The sequence below is a fragment of the Durio zibethinus genome, chromosome 13, assembly GCF_047325235.1.
Source record: "Durio zibethinus cultivar Kanyao isolate XHJ-2024 chromosome 13, ASM4732523v1, whole genome shotgun sequence".
Classification (NCBI taxonomy): Eukaryota; Viridiplantae; Streptophyta; class Magnoliopsida; order Malvales; family Malvaceae; genus Durio; species Durio zibethinus.
The window spans coordinates 21,459,296-21,480,106 of record NC_143174.1 but is presented as its reverse complement, the minus strand read 5'-3'; the positions used below and the strand labels follow the sequence as shown (position 1 = coordinate 21,480,106).

The window sequence follows — 20,811 nt, the reverse complement described above, 5'->3', positions numbered from 1 at the left end:
AATATTTAATGAATATGCATAATTTTTATACTCATATTTATAAAAAAAAAATAAAGACTAAAAGTTATTGTTTTAGTTTTTTTTATTTTTATGTTGTATATTTAAATAATTTTTTATAAATATAAATTAATATATTTTTTAATAAAAATATATTAATTTTAATTAATCTAAAATAATACTATTTATATTATTTAATAAAAATTTGTTTACTCTATATGAATATTATATATATATATATATATAAGATACAAATATGAATATGAAATAAATGTTATATTATCTATTTTCATCTCAATATCTAATAAAAATTTAAAATTATATTTATCTTCATTTTTATAATGTAAATAAAAATTTAAAATCATGTCCAATCTTTAGTTTGACAATATAATACACATTTTTATCTTTATTAAGATAAAAAATTAAAATTTTTATTAAATATGATTAAAATTGACATCTCTAATTATTAGAAGACCTTACTTGCAAGGTTGATCAGAAGTGAAGAAAACATGAGTATCAGTTTTCGGCTCTGAGCCAATAACTATAATTCAACAAACTTTTTCATACAATTAAAGTTATCGAGAAACATTTCAGAACAATGACATATGCCAAATTTCCAATGACTTCCCTCTTCAATGTGATAAAAGTTACTAAAAAGTAAACAAGAGAAGAAAAAAAAGGCACATTATTATCAACCAAGCCATAACGCATTCTAATTAGGTGCCACAGGGTATCTGTCCAAGCAGTCAAGCCAGGGATTATTCCTGGAAGGCTTCCTCACACGGCGCATGGAGCGCCAAACCACACTGTTGCACTTGAACCCAGAACCGAAGGCAATCTGCCAAATCCTATCTCCTCTTTTTACCCTTTCTTTAGCTTCCAAATATGCCAATTCATACCATATACTGCTGCTAGAAGTGTTACCAAAGCGGTGCAAGGTCATCCTGGAGGCTTCCATGTTGTTTTCACTGAGCTCAAGGTTCTTTTGCAGCTCATCTAGCACAGTCTTGCTGGAAGCATGCACGCAAAAGTGTTCGAATGCAAGTTTGTAGTCTGGGATGTATGGCTTTGACGATGGTGATAATGATGATTTGGAACTATCCCCACCAAAAAAGTGCCTCCAAACTAATGTAGCAAAGAAGAGAAGTTGCTCGGAGAAGGGTAGCACCAAAGGCCCCAATGTGGTGATGTTGGTTTTGAGGGCATCTCCACCAATTTCCATTAGATCTTTGCTGACCTTAAGCCCCTTAAAACCCTGTTCATCTTCCTCCTGGTAGACAGACCTGATCGACAATTTACCCAAAAATAAAATAAACTACTAGTCAAGGTTTGGATAGAGATATTCTAGACTTAAGATAAAATTTTCTTTTACGTAAATTCAATGGTTCAATTTTAAAAAACAAATATATTAGGTGGTGATTAAGAATTTTGCATACATAAATTTGAGGAGTTTTACATTAAACTTTGGTTAAGATAATAGTTGCGAAAAAATTTTAAGTAGTTATTGGAGTTCCAACTATGTCTTTGATTTTAATTGGTTGTTCTCTGATTCTTCACATTTGCATCTCCGCAGCTTGAACTTGAATGCTAGTTGTGCTAGTGTTTTGGTTCTGTTGCAAAAATGGCGTTTCCCCCAAAAGTTTTTCCTGCTGCATACAGATTTAATAGCCATCGATAATTAACAAGATATTTTACCACCAAGGAATGGCTGGCCTTGGGCCCATTCTAGGCCATTGAATGTCTGTCTTGAGCCTCAGCCCCATGGTCTCAACTCAAACGCAGAAGAATGGTGATCCATGGATCACCTCCATAACGTCCAAGGTAAGGGAGTAAGATGAGATCGGATTTGATTTTAAAAAATATATAATATTATGAATTATATCAGTTCTGCTTCTCAGTTTTTAAATTTTAAATTTTTATTTTTTATTTTTTATATATTATTTTAATAAAATTTTTAATATATTTAAATAAATTTATATATAAAAAATTATTTTATTTTATAAAAATTTAAAATATATATAATTTGATTCAATTTGATTTAATTTTTTTTTATTTTTTATTTTTCGATCGACTCTTAATATATACATTTAATATTCAAATTTTATTTAAATCAAATAAAAAAATTTGATCCAAACCGAATCGAACACCATAATATTGAATCAATTTTCAACTTTTTTCAATTTTTTTTCACCCTAGTCCATGGTGTCATTTTCATGGCTGGAAAATTGGTTTTGTAGTTTTAGGAAAAATGAATTAGAAAGGCGAAGAGAAATTTTTTTTTTTTTAACCAAAGAAAGGAAGTGAGTTGAGTCTTTTTAATGCGCCATATGATAAAAATATCAATTTCATAAATATCTAACTGCCCCATCCCTAAACATAGATTGGTAAATTAAAAATTTTATTTGATCTGAACTTGAATCAAAAGTCTAACACGTATTTATTGGGCCATTATCCATCTACGAAGCTAATAAACTGATCTACACAGACGGGAAACAATCAAGATAATGATCAAAGAACGCAAGGAACAAACCTGAAGCTGCGGTCATCAGCACCTTTATGTGTCCGGACAAGGTGTTCAAGACGGTACTTGGCACGCCCGTAGTCACGATGCCGGTTGGACAAAAGGACGGCGGAGCATCCCATCCTGAAAAAACAATTCGGAACAAGCATGGACCGGTCCCGGCCCGGGTACCAATTGTAGCCCACCATCTCAGTGCTTACTACAACAGCATAGTTGTTTGGGTTTGCTTGCAACATGTCTCGGGCCAAGTCCACCGCTATAATCCCAGCACTGCAGCCCATCCCACCAAGATTGTAGCTCAAAATATTCCCTCTCATTTTATAGTGGTTGATGATCATGGCAGAGAGAGATGGAGTCGGATTGAAGATGCTGCAGTTTACAACAAGGACCCCAACGTCCTTGGGTCGAATCCTGGTTTTCTCAAAGAGCTCATCGAGGGCCCCAAACATTACAGTTGAGGCTTCCAGGCGACCTTCTTTCATGGTTGCACAGTTCTCACGAGACATGATCGCCTTGGGAACGTAAGTTTCGTCCCCAATCCCTGATGATTTCAGAATCCTTTTCTGAAATTCAAGACTTGCCTCGTCAAACTTCCCTGATGTTCTTGCTAGTTCAATAAACTGCTCCTTAGTCACCTGAAATGTAATAGGATATGTAAATTAATTTGTTAAGTGAAAAAATCTATGGTTTAATTGTTTCTTGTATAGCAAGAAAAAATGTGTACAGTTATCTAGTTGAGAATTCATGCATAAAAAGATCTCCACCTTTAGGTCATCATTAGGACGGTAACATGCAAAATCAATCAGATAAATTGACCGAGGCCGTGACATAAAGTAGACAGAAACCGTGAACACAAAGACAGCGAAAAAGGAGAGCACTGTGGCAAGATCATAGGAAGCATCTTCCCATAGCTTTTTCCACAGCTCTTCCCTACTAAGGCTTCCCACCTCCACACTAAAAACAAGCACCAAAACTGGTATGGTAGCCAAGTATATGCCATGATTGATCAGATAATGGTACCCTAACTTCACATACTTCAATTTAACTGACTGAAGAAAATCCGGGAGCCGCCTTCGAACCCTGACCGAGAAGGTCAAGGATCCGGCATTAGGTCCGGAGGACTCAATCCCACGGTTGACAATCTCTGTTGACAACAGATCTTGCTCATTTCTAGCCATGTTAAAGCTTGGATTAATTGGTAGGATAACTAGGATGTTGAAGAACCGGGGTTATATATAGATGTATTAATGTGAGATGTAAGCTGGTGGGTGGAGTATAGTTAATGTCCACACCAACTTAGGCTGGTGTGTAGTTGAAAGGTTTTCAACAGCCTTAAATTCTTTCATTCAATGAAAGCTGGTCCAATTCAAAGTCCAAACGGGTTTTCTTTCGTTTATCATCAGCTGGTAAAAATTATAGGATAAAGTTGTTGGGCTGATGATGTCTTCGCTCTTTGGAACGTATATTTCTTGTGATATTACGGATGTTAGCCTCATCCATTTCCTTAATTTTACGGTCAATTATGAAAAAAGAAAAATAATCATCAATAATTGAAATGCACTGGAAAGTAGTTGAAAATATTGAGGCCTCGAGGGTCTAGCTACTTGTTTCTTTTGAAGCTACTAGCTAGCATATGCTGTTTAATTTGCCTTATTGCGTACGGTTTAACTACCATCCATACTTCAAATAAATATTGGTACTAAAGCAAGATACAAGCTACAACTTGCGCAACAGAAACTTCTTGATTTATTGCTTGAACATGTGTGGTTCGGGACACGAAATCGGGCCAGAATTGAAGTTTTGGTGGATGTGTATAATTCATATATAACAGCTTGCTCAATGCTCCTCTTCTGATTGTGGGTACTATCACTAATCGTCTTCTATATATGCATTTTCAATGCAAATATATATACCAATAATGTCATGTGGGAGCTGGTAGGAAGATAATTCCTCCATAACATTGTCTATAACTTTTATGTTTTCAAATTAATAAATAAAGATAACTCTAGGCCAAGTTTACACAAGAAAGTAAGCAGACCCAAGTTAATGATAAATTCATTGCCCATAACATTTATATTTAAAGGTTAATAATGAATTAAACCCGTTACTTAATTTAATTCATACAATTACATTTAAAAAGTGATATCTAATAAATTTATAATTTTAATACTTATAATTTTTTTTATATTCATAGGATACGGCCTCTTTTGTTAAAAAAAAAAAAAATAACATGGAATTAATAGTTTTGAAAATGAAGCATACCAAAAAAATTATATAATGATAGTTAGATTTATCAAACTATTAATTATGTGATTATAGAGTTTATCTATATCCTGAACTTAATTGAAATAAAATAAAAAAAAAAAAAAAACTTGGGTATCCATCTACATCATCATAGATATTTTTAGAAAGTCTCTCTTACTCTTGGCCCTGCGAGTTGACAATGTGTAACCATTGAAAGTGTAATTAAGACTCCATGTACATTTAAAGAAGTTGGGTGAGAGTGAGACAGAGGGCCTTATGCTCACCATGACGTAGTTTCGTCAATTTAGACTAAAATAAAATAGTTATTAAAAAAATAAAATATCGTTGCAATCTTTTTTCAACATCTTAAAATGTCACAAACAAAAAATTGAAAAAAATTTCGGTTTCTTTCATGGTTGAGAAGTTATGAAAGGTTGTCATTAATTGGGCAAAAGACAGCTATTAGATAATAGTTGCCTTCAAATTTAATTTATATGGTAGATAGAGAAAGGATATAAATAATACATCAATGTTTATAAGTTATTTGAATTCAACTTAGATAAAATTTAAATTTAGTTAAATAATTATTAAGCATTGCTTTCCTTATCGAACGAGTCAAATTTGTATATCTTAATGTCTAACTTGAATAATTCATAAGCCTAATAGAATTTGATATTTTAATATATATTTTTATTATTTTAATTAAAAATTATTATTTTACTTATATGTATATTAATTTAAATTTGAACTCTAATTTGAACATAAATAATTGAGCTTGAAGTCAAACATAAAGATTGAGTTCGGTTTTTATTCAATAAATAACTTTAATCAAGTGAATTCAAATTATTCGATATTAATCTCAAGTAGAATTTGAATTTGAAAATTAAAATTCGATTGAGATCGAATTGAATTTCAAATAACAAATTTCAAGTTAAGCTTAAACTCGAATTTTTACTATATCAACTTAGTTCGGCTTAATTATACTCTTAAGAAAGAATTAATTCATTAAAATAGAAACACTGAAATCTAAAATCAAATGATTTTGGTTTAATTAGGTATCTAAAAACTGTATAAAAGATTCTAGTTTAGCCTAATAAATGATGTGTAAGTTACCATAGAAGCCCAAAATAATGGAGAAACTGTGTTTCCAAATTTCAAAATCTGCAAACTGGATCTAAATACTAAAATATGATCAGAAGCAAGCAAAATGGTATATGATATTGAATGCTTTCGTTCCACGTTGGATATATACCAATTACCAAGGAAGCTATGGAGATACAATTGACACCCCAACTTGAATCCATGTACCTCATCAAAGTGAAAAGCAACAAAACCTTTTTGGGAAACAAACGTTAACTCATACCAAGAACCACCAATCATTTTTCAGATATTTGAAGTTCAAAAGTAAATGAGCTCTGAGGAATTTTCAAAGGGCCTACTTGAACTGTGAATATCTTCACATCTATTACATCGATCGATCAAATGCTTCAAAATCTCTTCCCCCTTTCAGAAACATAAAAGATGCCGAAATGCTTCAAAAGAAGTGTCATAAACTTCTATGGCATCAAAGCTCCCGTCGGCGATGAGTGAGATGATCGGTCACCAATCTCTTCTCAATAGTAAAGCTAAGCAACTCATGCATAACAGCTACTGCTCTTCTGTCAAATTCCAATGACCCAGCTTAATTTCAGCTCCCTAGCTAGCATCCGCATACGGAGACATATAAGACCTTTTCTGAAAATCTTCAATCTTCTTCCCTTCGTGCGTCCTTTCACCTTCTTGTAATTAGGAAGGAACTTACAAAGGAAAAGGCAAAGAAAGTAACCCCAATCTCATCATTCAAATTGTAATAGCCCAACCCAAGCAGGATTCCTATTTATATTAAGCTCCAACCAGAAACTCTACTTCGTCTTCAGATTTTACCACCCTGAAATGTTGCGGATACTGATTCACCCACTTGGTCCTAATCTCAGTTGGCAAACCAAAATCTCTCCTAAAATCAGCTGTCTTATCTAACTGAATCCGTTTATCAACCGATATCATTAGAATCCTGGTAATAAACTCAACAGCTTTAAGTTGATTGCTCCTCAATCAAACTTTCCTCTTCTTCCAACAATTCTTGATAAGCTTCTTTAGTCATTCCACGCCATAAGTTTTCCCTTTTATCCATATATAATTTATACAACTTGGGACATTTCCTAATGAAATCAGTTATTTTGTGCGGTTTAGGTAAATTAATTAATTTGCTTCCTGAATTGGTCCAGTGACCTTACGGGGATAATCGGCGGGGCAGTTTAATGATTTTTTTGAATAAAAAAGGAGGTTGGGGCCTCGAAGAGGCCTAAAATGGGCTGTAGCCCAATAAATGGGTATTAAAGAAAATACCTGTTAGGCCCATTGCATGATGAGTACCTTTGGAATTGGATGTTCGGCCAACAAAGTCAGGTTTATTCCATTATTTTTTGTTAATATGTTAGAAATAAATTATTCACAAAAAAATGGTTTTAATCATTTTTATTAAGGAAAATTATTTATAATATTTTTTAGTAGTCAAGCAAACTTAATCCAAACAATATTTAATGGAGCCTAAGTATCTAAGAACCAAAATCTATTGTCATGATAGGGATGAAGATTGAGCTTTCGGATTAGGAGATTTGGTTTGATAGTGAAATCTAAAACAAAATTTTATTATCTATTATTTTAATTATTTTGTACGGATCTATTTTTTTATCATTTAATATTAGAATATAATCGAGTTGAATAAAATCAAAACATTGTAAAGTTTGAAATTGAGCTTTGCTCTAAATTTAAATTTAAAGATCGAAACTTAATTTAGACTCAATTTAATTTTATATTTTAAATTCGGATTTAATTTAAAATAAAAATTAAATTACTTAAATTCGATCAATTTATACTTATGATCTAATAAAATTACAAATTTAATAATATATTCAACAACAAACTCAATCCATTATACCTAAGTGCAAATTATGATTCAACTGAGAGGTTTTTTTAAATGTAAATATTGTATTAATTTTCATTACCAAAATTTTAGACATTATTAATAAAATTTTACTGACATTAAATCAAGATTTTATTGTATATTATTTTAATTATTTTTTACACATGGGTTTTTTTATCATCTAATATAGAAGTGTAGTTTAATTAAATTAAATCAAATTAAAACATTATAAAATTTTAAGTTGAGCTTGATTTTAAATTTAAAATTCGAAACTTGATTTAAATTCAATTTAATTTTATATTTTTTAACTCAAGCTTGATTTAATATAAAAATAAATTTATTTGAATTTAATCGATTAAATTTTTTATTTAATAAATCTATAAATTTAATAATATGTTCAACAACAAGCTCTATTCATTATACCTAAACTAAAATTAAGACTCAACTGAGAGCTTTTTTTTTTTAGTATGAATATTGTATTAATATGTATATAACATTGTATTAATTCAAATCTAATGAATAATGATACTTTTCAAACTAGTATCATAATAATATAAGAAAATCGAATAATGCTGGTGATGACCAGAAAATCGCGAGATAAACGAGATACGTTACGTCGTCAGTCTGAGTTGACAAACGCGTAACAACAACCACAGCAACATTCTCTCACCCATTACTCATCTTTTTCTGGAAATTTGGAAACTACTATTTTTCTTCTGTTCAGATTCAGGTTGAAAGAAAAAAACTTTATTCTCTTTCAGATTAGTCAACCAGCTGGCTTAACTCTTGTCGGTTTTCACCCAATAAAATAGCCATACCATATTGAAGACTCAATATTAAGTTTATTTTATGGTAACCATGTGAATATATATATTTTTATTGGGCGAGTAATCCTCTTTGTCTGCTAAACTTTTCAACCTCGTGGATGACTAAGATTTAATTAAATCCAGAAGATTGGGACCTGTGAACTTTCTCGATGGAATTAAGGGTGCATGCACCATTAATTTAATTCGCTTTTTGTGGGTGGGTGGACAATTCCTGGAATTTAACCAATTTACAAACCTGTCTGTAATCTATGTACATTTCCACTCTACGCTAGTCCGAGTTTGAGTTTGGTTTGGTTTCGTTACAGAAGGGGCCCATGATAAGGTCAATTGGGTCTCCAGTCGCCATCCTCCCTGCCCATATCTGTCTTCCAAAATGTCAATGAAGTTTTGAGTCCCGGCGAGTAAAAGTAAACTTGCCTGTCACGCGCTTTATTCTTTAAACAATTCTTTTTTTTTTTTGGTATAAAAGACGAAATGATAAAAAATAAAAAAAATTAATCAAATAACTGAGATTTACAATACTATCTGTTATTTAACAATAATTTAATTATCTTATTAATCCTTTTATCTTTATCGTTTCTAGCAAACATAGTATTAAAACCCGTTCCCATGGGTTATGTTCCTATAGAATTCAATGCTGTAAAAATTCCTTCCACCTAACTTTCTCTGTCTATCCAGGCTTTTATTCTTCTTTTTTTTTTCAGAGTACATGTCTGTTGCCTATTCTTTTTGTTCCTCCACTTTTACCATTGTCTGACCTAATCATATTTTTTTAAAAAGATTTATAGACGAATATAATACTATAAATGAGTTTTCTTAGACAAAATGTAACATTAATATTTATATTAAAAAATCGTAAGATAAAAAAGGCAATAGCCAAATGTTAAATTACTTAATTACTAATTAATAAAACTCCTCTCCATTTACAAGTGTTTCCAAGTAAAATGTTTTTGGGATACAAAATATTTATACTTGTTTGGATATAAGTAAAATTTTTTGCTTCGCCACTAATTCAAATATATATTATTAACAAAGTAAATACTTACAAAAATTGAGATATTGAACAACGTCCCAAAATCAAAGAACATTACATATAAAAAACAATCAAAGCAAGGATAGACTCACGTTGGCAAGAAACTAAAATTGGCAGTATGATTGATACTCTAGTTGGAAGGATTTTTTTTTCTCTCGTTTGTCGTTTGTCAACATTGTTAGAGAGTTTCTTTTATATGATCTAATGTGGAAAAAATATTGACATAGAATAATATTATTAAAGGACCTATAGATAATGTGATAGGAAGAATTTATGTAATAATCTCTCATACGTTACATGATTGAAAAATGAAAGATTATACTTTGAGTTAACTCAAGAATTTTCATAGAATCATCGTGCTAGCTCACCCAAAAGGAGAAAAAAAAAAGCATTAACTACAATACAATTAATTCAATTTTCATGCAAAAGTCCAAATTTTTTTTAATGTAACAGATAATACCGGGCCCCCAGATCTGATGGTAAAAGCAAAGCAAAGAGTGTGTTGCTACGCGCCTTAAGATAGACTGCAAATAGCATAAATCCAACACGCAAGGAGGAAGCCTCCCGTGACCGACCATTGCTTCTTTTCTACTCTCTCTTACTGGTTTAAACTGTTTTTACATTATTATAAAAACCGAGTTTTTATCCCACTAATTTACAGTTAATTAAAAAAATGATATTTAATAAATTTTAATATTTAAATTTCGATATATTTTCATAAAATTATTATTATATTATTAAATAAATAGGAAAAAACGACCAAACGTAGAAAAACATGCCCAAATATTTACATGTGCTTTTCGCCTACGGTTCTTACCGCGTTTCTACCTGGGTTTGGCCTTTAAACGACTGCCACGTACCCGCTTTCTTTACTCCTCTTCAACACGCTTAGATCCTTCAACAAAAAACAACACTCAACTTCTCCAGTATTCACCCTTGCTCCCCTATATATACTCTCAAAGAGCCGCCATTTTCATTATCCGAACCTCAGCCTGAAGATTGAAACAACCTTTTTAGTCACAATAGCAGGGACCCTTTTTCAAAAAATTAATACTTAAATATTGTTTTGAGGTGGGGATTTATTGATGAAGCCAACCTGCGGACAATCTTCAACATCACCCACGGAGCATGTCTCGGACACAAGTAATAGTTCAAAGTACAAGGGTGTAAGAAAGAGGAAATGGGGTAAATGGGTGTCCGAAATTCGACTTCCCAACAGCCGTGAGCGTATTTGGTTAGGGTCTTACGACTCGGCGGAGAAAGCAGCCAGGGCGTTTGATGCGGCTCTTTATTGTTTACGTGGCCGTGATGCTAAGTTCAATTTCCCTGACAATCCACCAGAAATCGTTGGAGGGAGGTCACTTAGCCCGCAAGAAATTCAAGTGGTAGCGGCCAGGTTTGCTAACGAGGTGGAAGCTGATAGGATTCAAGGAAATAACAAGGATAATACTAATATTAGTTCAAATGAATCTCATTTACGTTACAACAACAACAATGTGTGGACAGAACAGTACACATCGTCTTCATCGATGTCAGCGTCAGATGGGGGAGCGGCAACACAAGTGGAGGGTCATGAAATGATAGATTGGTCGTCGTTTTTAAGCATGTTGGATACCAACCAAGGGATGCCCGATTATGGCTTTTATCCAGGGCTTGATCACTTCCCTGGTGACCAACTGATCTACCCTCCGGCTACTGATGATAACTTGGATGATGATCAAAACGGTGGCGACGATTTATCACAGTCATCGTTTCTTTGGAATTTCTAAGCCTCAATTGGAGTACTTAAAAAGTGTAATAGTCTTTTTCTTTTGGTCATTCTTTTCTTGGATATATAGAGGTAGTTAGATAATCAGGAGCTTGGCGAATTTTAGCTGCCAGGGTCTCTGATTTTTTTTTTCCCAGCTAGAGTGATGGTTGAAAATTGAATTTCATCAGGGGGGAACGGTCCAGGTTTTTTCGTACCGTCTGTCTCCCTACCGAGCGACCATTAATTTTTCTTGGGTCCGGAATTGGCATTGCTTGATATTGGAATTATAAGAAAAGGCCTCTTCCAGGAAATTAAGGTGGGTCAGAACCGAGAATTCAGATTTGGCATTAGTGGATTCTTCAGAGTAGGACATGGCATTTGGTCTCCCTTTCTTTTTTCTTTTTCTCAAATGGCAGCTGTGTTGACATGCATGGCATCGCTTGGCATTTGCAAGACAGCTGCCGCTTGTTCACCTAAGATTTTAGCTAATAAAATTCAACTCGAACTTGAAACGGAATTATGAAGATTTTTTTTTTCGGTTTATGGCTTTTCGTATGATCTAGGGTCACCCTCATTGGACAATGCTTCTAGAAATATCATGCTGTACTCATAGAACTTGGACAGTTACACTACATCGGTCAATATATCATATTTTAGAAATTTGTTTACATTTTTTTATAATTTAATAAAATATCTTCAAATTTTATTTGGATTTAATATCTTCCTAAGATTATCTTCATTATATATAAAGATGCTTGTCTAGAGTGATCTTTTTTCATATAAAATCTAAATTGGTATCCTAGAACTTACAATGACATTGACATATGTAATTGATTATAATCTTCAACTTTTCTGATAAAAAAAAATTACAATTTTCACTTTTTTTTATGTGTATAATTTTAACACTTTATCAATCTATAAAAGTAGGCAAAAAGCTACTCTTCATCACAATTAACAAGGACAAATTAATTCAAGGCTGCTCAACTTTTTTATTGCTATATATATATATATATATACTATTAGTTTTTATTTAAAAAAAGAAATCGATCTCGTACTCTTAAAAAAAATTTGAGGCAATGTTATTAAATTTTTTTGTCTGAGCAAAATAGTCAAAAATAATATTAAAAATTATTTTTTAACTGTGATAAAAAATTTTCATTCTAGAAATCAAATCACTCCCCAAATGAGTTAATCTTATTATCCTTTTAAAATCACTACCATAAAAAAATTTTAAATTATTATCAAATAAAATAATATAATTATCGAATACAAATTATTATGATTTTTAAACTGACACCTCATATCAAACATATAAATCTAATATTTTTAAATCACTCCAACCTAAAGAAAAACGGTGACAAGAGCATAATTTTGACTCCATTTATTAGCTTGTGAAATATCAAGTTTTATCCATAATTACATAATATGTTAATAAAATATTAAAATTTTAATCTTAACAACTAAATTTAAATTTTTATATTTTTATATAGAATTTGATGTGTATTACTTATGAGAGAATGTTTAATTACATCAAATTCTGATTTCTTCTGTAAGAAATATGATGAAACCAAGTAATCATTTTGTTTTATTTGTAATTTTAGCAATCTCTTTCATTTCCTTGGTCACTATGCAATACCAAATTGATTATAAAGTTATGTGTTCACCATTTCAAAACCACTGCATCCACAGAAAATAAAAGGATGAAAGGAAGGAAGCCTATTAAAAAATCGTATTTTTTCCATCAACTTTTTGAGTGCCCCACTGCTCTTGAGATAATGTCAGACTTCCAATTTCAACACGTGCTCAAAACCCACATTTTATAAATTAATCGAAAACTTAAAAATAAAAAATGAAAACTCAACAATTATCCTAAAACGTGCCACAGTTGAGATGAAAAAATTAAATAAATAAATAAAAAGATTCAATCCCGTAGCAAATGGAAGTTGATAGCGTGAAGGAGGGTGAGTACGGCCAGGCCAAGGATCCGTCTCACGCGCCGCCTAAAAATCTAATTAAACGCGCGACGATACTGACAGACAAATCTGTCACTGAAGACTAGGGGGTCAAACCGCGGTAGCATAAGACATAAGTGATACTTTTGCAGCCAAATATTTTGAAAGTCATTCCTTATATTGCCCCACAAGCGTTGCTATTTCTTGCATCATGTCTTGCATCATGTCTTGCATCTTCATGGAGTTTTAACGATCTCTGATTTCTTTTCATCAAAAAAAAAAAAAAAAAAAAGAATGTTACTCTGCTTCTTTGACTCTTCTACTAGTTTCAATGAATTTTTCACAAATTATTGTTGCATAATTAAGGAGGACTTTGTCTCTTCGAGGCCGAAATTCTCATTAGTTTTCTTTTTTATTCCTTTCGAAGCAGTCCTTTCTATATCATTTTTTTAAATATTGCATTTAGTATCATTAATAAAAAAAAGTTATATCGAGGTAATTCTACATGTAATATTAATATTTTAGGATGTAATTCTACATCACATGACTCGTAATTGATATAGAACATAAATATTACGAGTCCTTAAATTATTTGGAAAAAATAGAAATTCTTATTGAGTAATGAATTCTTATTCACCTCCATTTTAAATTCCTCCATTATGGATCATATTAAGTAATGAAAAATTATCATATTAATTAACATGGTAAGAATTAATAAAAATGACAAATATTTTTTATAATTTAATAAAAATAATTAAAAATAAGTTAAATATGTGATAGTCAGTTTGTGAAATTAAAAAATTATTTTATCTATGTATCAAAAATGAATTCTTAACTTATTAACTCATATTATAATAACTAATCAGTGTTGCAATTTTTATTCGTTTCTTTCTTTGGTAACAATTAAATCTTATCAAACTTGGCTATGTTTTTTTTTAGCTAAAGCAATCATGCCTCCGCAAAGCATGCAGGGTTTTTTATGTGCAGCAGAAGAGAATTTCAGGTCCCAAAATCTTGAAGAAGCCATAAAGCGAGCGAACATGGCCAGAGATTGCGTACGGTAATCAGTCATTGATTTCGTACCATGTGCACGTGGCTTCACAGATAAAGACCAACGTTGTCTACGACTAGTATATTATCCTTGGCATCGAAGACTGTAAGGCTGATGACTGTCTTACTTAATCAATCTAACAACATATCGGATATGCCAGAGTTATGCGGGTTAATATTCCTCCTAAAGTACAATGCTTCCCATGGCTCATTATCTTGGGCAGAATACCGATCTAGTCTTTTCTGAAAGATCAAAGTATCCCTTTAGCTAATGCTCAACGTCTTTTGCCCTTGTTGCAATCTGGAGGTTGAAGAAGTGAATCATCTGATGTTATTTTGTGACTTTGTCATTTCATTTATGAATTTTGGTGTGGTTTCCTGCTTTGGTGGGATATTAAATCGTGTCTTCCAGGATCATTGAATCAGTTTCTGCTTCTACAATGTCTTGAGAGCCCTTTTACTGGTCTGTTGAAAGTTTGGTGGATCGTAACTTGTGCTGCTGCATGTTGGTCTATATGGCTAATGAGAAATTAGGTCGTTATCGAAAATAAGAAACTTAACATTGAGAAGCTGTTGTTTCTTGTCAAACGTAGATCTAATCTTTATTTTGGATTAAAGCTAATAAGGAAGAGATTGTTATTTCGGATTCTTTGTGGTGGATTAACCCAGTGGATTGTTCCTTCATCTGTTTGTAAACCTGGTAGATCTATATTACTTGTTGCTGGGTTCCTCCTCAGGAGGGTGTTCTGAAGTTTAATGTTGATGACTCTGTGAAAGGTAAGCCAGGGCCTGCTGGTTGTGGGGGGGGGGGGGGGGGGGGGGGGGTGTTGAGAGATTATAACTCAAAGGTGCTGGCAGTATTTTCTAAAATGTTTAAGTTTAGGGAACTTGAAATTTGTCGACAGAGGTGGAGAGAATCTAAGATGCGCAAGATCAAGAGAGCATTGTTTATTTGCTTATTTTGTTGGAGGAGATGATTAGTTAAGGCGAAGAGGAGCGTGACCAAGAGAAAATATTATGCCAAGTTTCTGGGTCAATGTAGGCTCCGACAAGGCCTGATAGAGGCCCATGATCAAAATAAATTAAATTGTTCACTCTCAAGATTATAATTTAAAATAAATAATACGAAAATTTTTTTATTAGGCTTAACATTTTAAATTTTAATCTTTTCAATTATACTTAATCATAAGTACAAAGTAAAATAATGATGTAGTCATGACCATGTTAAAAATGTACGTGCCATCATCTTAGCTGGCTTGTACGCACCTACAATAAAAAAGTCTGATGTTGAAAATTGTATAAAGGAGACCATAAAATAAATAGATAAATCTAGGTGAAGGTGATTCAAAGGATCGTTATCGTTCTCTTTTTTTTTTTTTTTTTTTTGTTAACTAGAGTTTAAATATACTGATTTTAAATTTAATGATAGAAAAATATTATTTTATATAATAAATTTAAAAGTATTTTTAAAACACTGTTACCATAATTTTTTTTTTATATTTCTCTTGGAGTGTTTATTAAACACATGTAAAAAATTAGACTTTAACGTAATCTTTTGAGATTTGAAAATCATGGATAATAAAAAAAAAAAATTCAAAAATCAATAATATTTCATTACTTTCTAAGCAGAATTACAAACATCCAATAGAATACAAAGAGAACACCCAACTCAGTAACTCAGTACTCTAATGGTCTAAAATAACATTTAAGGAGATGTTGGCAATTCATCCTTATTCAGTATAAAATCCACCGAGGCAGGCGCAAAATCACCCAATTTTCATTACACATCTCTGTACACACTTAATTTTATCCAATTAATTTAAGTTTGTTTAATTTTGATTTCAACATTTGATTTTAAAACCCAATTATATTTATCTAATTATTTTTAGAATACCAACAAGTGATTGGTTCAATCAATTAAAATCATTTTCATCAATGAAGAGATCTTAAATTTGAGTCTTGTCGGTGGCTATTTGTTGGAGTTATCTTGAATGCACGACCTACAGTCAATTGTCTTAAGCTATCAGGTACAGCACATCTTATTCTGACTTTGAGGACTAAGCAATCTATTTACCTTCGAATTTTTTTCTTTCAAAAAAAATTATTTTTAAAATTTATTATTATTATTATTGTTATTATTATTATTATTATTTGATAAATAGCAAAAAAAAAAAAAAAGACTAAAGCTAGGTCCGTTGACCTTCTACATGCACCATTTTTAGCTTTTCAATTTTCAACTTCTACTTTTATCTCTAATCTCATCACAAATTCATGAATAATCCACTATCCCAAAACCTAGTAGGTTCCACCACACCATAAGTCAAGTGATTCTCTGCCCAATTCAACTAAACTTCAAGAAATTAGTTCCAAGGCTAAACCCTAAGAGCAAGGATGGGAAACAAACTGACAAGATAAAAAAAGAGAACCACTCGACATCAAAGAGGAGACCTCCACCCCCATTTCTTTCTTTTTTAGCATTTTTCTACATCCTTGCCCACACCTAGAATCAGGGTGTGCGCCAATCTCCCATTTTATCAAATAGTACTCCACACATCCACAACCTAGAGGCAAAAATCAAACCCAACACTAAGCTCCAACAACGACCCCATTCAGCCATTATCCCAACTCCACCCAAGTACCTTGCCCACTTCGAAGCCCATAATATAGTCCTTTCATACCCGTATCTCCCAATCTCGACGCATAGCCTTTACAAGCCTCATAGAACCTTGTGCCCAAAATCAAGCAAGTCCTTGCACCCTTGCTTGTATTAGGCCAATCTCCACACTATCCCAACACCACACACACTCTACACACCCTTAACCTTCACCTGCCCAACCTTATCGCACCCTTAAACCCAACTACTCCCACCTTCACACAGTTCTCACGCACGTCTTCCCATCGTGACCACCAATGCCCATACCATCTAACATAAAAAAATCACAAAACAAAAAAAATCTATAGCATAACAAAGGAAGCCATCAACGCTAGAGGAGACAGCAAGGCCAGCAGCGGTATAGGAGGAGCGGCACTGAACCTAGAGTGTAAAAAAGAGAGAAGTCAGTTTCACTAAAAAGAAAAAAAAGAAAGAGGAAAGACAAAGAACGATAAAAGGCTTTAAGAAGATCTGAAATAGTGAAAATGAAGAGTGAGGACAGGGGAACCACATATTAAAAATACAAAGGGATCTGATGACGGAGGAAAAAGTTAGGAGGTTTGAAGTTTTTTGGCTTTTGGCTTAGTTTTGGAGTTTTTGGGTTGTTTTAAGGACAAAAGAAGGCTAGACTGTGAATAGGGCAAAGAGAAGAAGCCATGGCTCAAATTTGAGGAAGAAAGACAACTGACCTACGGTAGTGGTAGTGGTGTACCGTCGAATTCTAGGCTATTGGTTCTTTTGAATGAGAGAAGAGAGTTTCTTTTTTAGGAAATGGTTTTATAAAAAAAAAACTTAAGCTTTTATAAAGTGTAAAAACAAATGGGTCAGGTCAACCTGAACCGACTCACTTACAACCCACTAACCCAAAGTCTGCCCCAGCTTGACAGCCTAACCTAATTGTGGTGAATCCAACCCAAACTATATGGTTCTGGTTGATTTAGTGGGCTTGGTTGATTATAAGTTTGGGACTTCAACAACAAAAACTTGTGGGGTATAATTTCTTAATCTTGATCATTTTATAACATATTTGTTTATATTTTTTGCTCTTTTGCATGCATGATTATAGAAAAATGGTAATTATGAAAGTGAGATTATAGTCCTCTCGTATTAAGATATTATTATTATTATATTATTATTATTATTATTATTTAAATAGGATAATTTTGGTTTCAAGATTTCTTTTTAGTAAGAGGGTTTTAAAAGTTAAAATGTTTAAAAACAAATAAAAAAATATCTTAAAAACCTTACCTAGATATTGAAGGGAATTCAAAACAATGTTTTATAAATTTAATTCCATTTAGATGTTAGGGAATTAAAAAATTTCCTTTACAAACCAAAAAAAAAAATTATAGGTAAAATTTCTTACATTTTTTAATTATTGTTTTAAAAAAGAAATGGTAAAAAATAAGTGAATATGGAAAAATACACTTAAAATTGATTAAATCAATTGTTCTAGTTTTGGCGTTCATTGCATAATTCATTTGCTCTAACATCGCATCAATATAAAACTGTTAGGGAGAAAAAAAATTATGAAAATCGAATTTACTTCAAAAGTTTACTTAGACGTTGGGGATAATTGAGAAAGTTTAGGTTATCGATAATTTTTATTTTTTTGCATAAAATAAATAAATAAAAATATTTCTATCATAACATATAGATCCAAAGATCTATAGCTAGACTTAACAAATAGATGGAGTCACCACTAATCTTTTTTAACTAGGTGTGATTGGTTACTTAATGAATTTATTCTTTTAAGGAGCTCCTAAGCTTGACTAAAGGTCCTTAAAAGAATAAGTTGGAGTCTGTTATCCAGAATAGAGATCGAGAATTTGATTATATGTGGAGAAAGTTATAGCACCCCCACATACTCATTCAAAGGATCGTACCATTTTATTTTAAATTTATCCTAGGATTTTGATTCTAATGGTTTTAAAATTTAATGTTTCATATTGAAAATAATTCTTAAGATTCTTCCATCAATCTGGTAAAACTTTTAAAAATATTTCTCACCTCAAGAGTATTTAAGAATCCCATTTGTTTTCTTGAAAGGGTTCTATTTTCGGAAAGATTTTTTTTAGTTTTTTTTTTTATCAAAAATATATCTAATTATTCCACAATTTGGGTTAAATTAGAAATATATTCTCTTTTTGAATTTTTAAATTTTTCACCATTTGGACCTATTTAGAAATTTTTTTTATTTTTTATCTTAATTTCTAAAATTTTCATAATTTGGATCAATTTAAAATTTTTTTTTTTAGAATTTCTAAATTCTCCACTATTTGGACCTATTTAGAAATTTTTTTAATCTTAATTTCTAAAGTTTCCACCATTTTGGTCAATTTAGAAATTTTTTTTTTTTAGAATTTCTAAATTCTTCATCATTTGCGCCTATTTAGAAATTCTTTTTATTTCTTTTTTTTTAAGAAAATAATATAACAATTATTTTTCTTAAAATTTTATTTAAATTCTTCCACCATTTGGGACAAATTTAAAGAAATTTCTCACATAAAGATTTCTTAAGAATTTACCATTTGAAATTTCTAAGAATCTCATCATTGGATAATTGTCACATATTTTCAACCAAAATTTTATTTTTTTTATTTTTTATTTTTTTGATTAAAAATAAATATTAATTATTGTTATTGAAACTTTATTTAAATTATTCTACCATTTGGGACAAATTTATATAAAATTTTTCACCTAAGAATTTTATAAAATTTACCATTTGAAATTTTTAAAAATTTTATCATTGGATAATTAATACTTATTCTTTAAAAAAAATTATTTTTTACTTTTTTTTCTAAATTTAATCAGCAAAAATGCTAAAAAAAAAAACTCATAAAAACAAAAATACCAAAAAAATACAAAAAAAATGAAATAGCTCGACTGAAACGGCTCGATGCGGCTTGGATTTAAACACAGAAAGCGGCTCAGTAACTCGACTTAGAGGCAAAGAATGAAAAAAGTCGTCAAAATCTGAGAATTTTTTAGATTTTTTCAAAAAAAATATATTTTTTTTAAATCCCAAAAAATCTTCGAAAAATTTTCTTGATTGCTTTATCTAATTTTTACCTCTCTTTTTGATTTTTTTATGTGTATTTATATGATCTGTGTGAGCTTGTGTTTATAGGGTTCTGAATCTGATAACTCCAATCCAGAAAAGAATCTCAATTTCTTTTGAATTTCAACCTTAAAACCAACTCTAACTTTACATTATTTTCATCATTTGATCATAACTCACAAGTTATGTTGACCAATTCATCATCATACCCATCATTGCATATCCTTTCAAATCATCTTTTCAAGTTTCAGATATCTCTTCATTTTTTTATCCCCTATCATCCTGAATTTCTTTTCAAATGAGTGCAAGAATCTTTTATGCACATTATCATTCATTCATCATCATTCTAATTTTTGAAAATTATAATGCAATCAAACATTTTCTCAATTTATCTTGGAGATGCAACAATAAAAGAGCACAAGGTGAATTAAGAAAAAGATAATCAATGAGGAGTGAGTCTGGTACAAAAATAAATAGACAAAGAAACGAATTCAAAGCGTGTCCTTAGAAATGGTATTGAATAAATGGAGTAACAATATCCAAACAATGAATATTTAGATAATTTTTAACATTAATCCAAAATTTTTTTTCAAAAACTTATTCCATTGACTTTTGAAATCATTTTAAGCTCATTGAACTTTGCTCCAACTTCAAAAGATCTTCATATGTCTTTGATTTTTCATCAATGTGAACTATCTATCGAACTTCAGCTTAAAAATTTTCTACCCAAATCGTCATTTCAAATTTTCAATTTGAGTCTT

General features: G+C 31.3%; 1 protein-coding gene and 2 pseudogenes across 2 annotated transcripts; 1 reads left to right on the top strand and 2 right to left on the bottom strand.

Moving 5' to 3' along the window:
- Window positions 1-511: 511 nt before the first annotated feature.
- Window positions 512-3,723, bottom strand: LOC111304138 (3-ketoacyl-CoA synthase 10-like). Its single transcript, XM_022900652.2, has 3 exons — window positions 3,283-3,723; window positions 2,528-3,153; window positions 512-1,280 (listed from the first exon to the last, which is right to left on the bottom strand). The coding sequence occupies exons 1-3, from the start codon at window positions 3,694-3,696 to the stop codon at window positions 710-712; spliced, it is 1,611 nt and encodes a 536-aa protein (XP_022756387.1). The 5' UTR covers window positions 3,697-3,723; the 3' UTR covers window positions 512-709.
- Window positions 3,724-6,024: 2,301 nt separating this feature from the next.
- On the bottom strand, window positions 6,025-10,121 carry LOC111302556 (protein WHAT'S THIS FACTOR 1 homolog, chloroplastic-like; annotated as a pseudogene).
- A 375-nt stretch (window positions 10,122-10,496) lies between these two features.
- On the top strand, window positions 10,497-12,051 carry LOC111304137 (ethylene-responsive transcription factor ERF017 pseudogene; annotated as a pseudogene). Its single transcript, XR_016326577.1, has one exon. The product of XR_016326577.1 is annotated as an ethylene-responsive transcription factor ERF017 pseudogene (transcript).
- The last annotated feature ends 8,760 nt before the right edge of the window (window positions 12,052-20,811 follow it).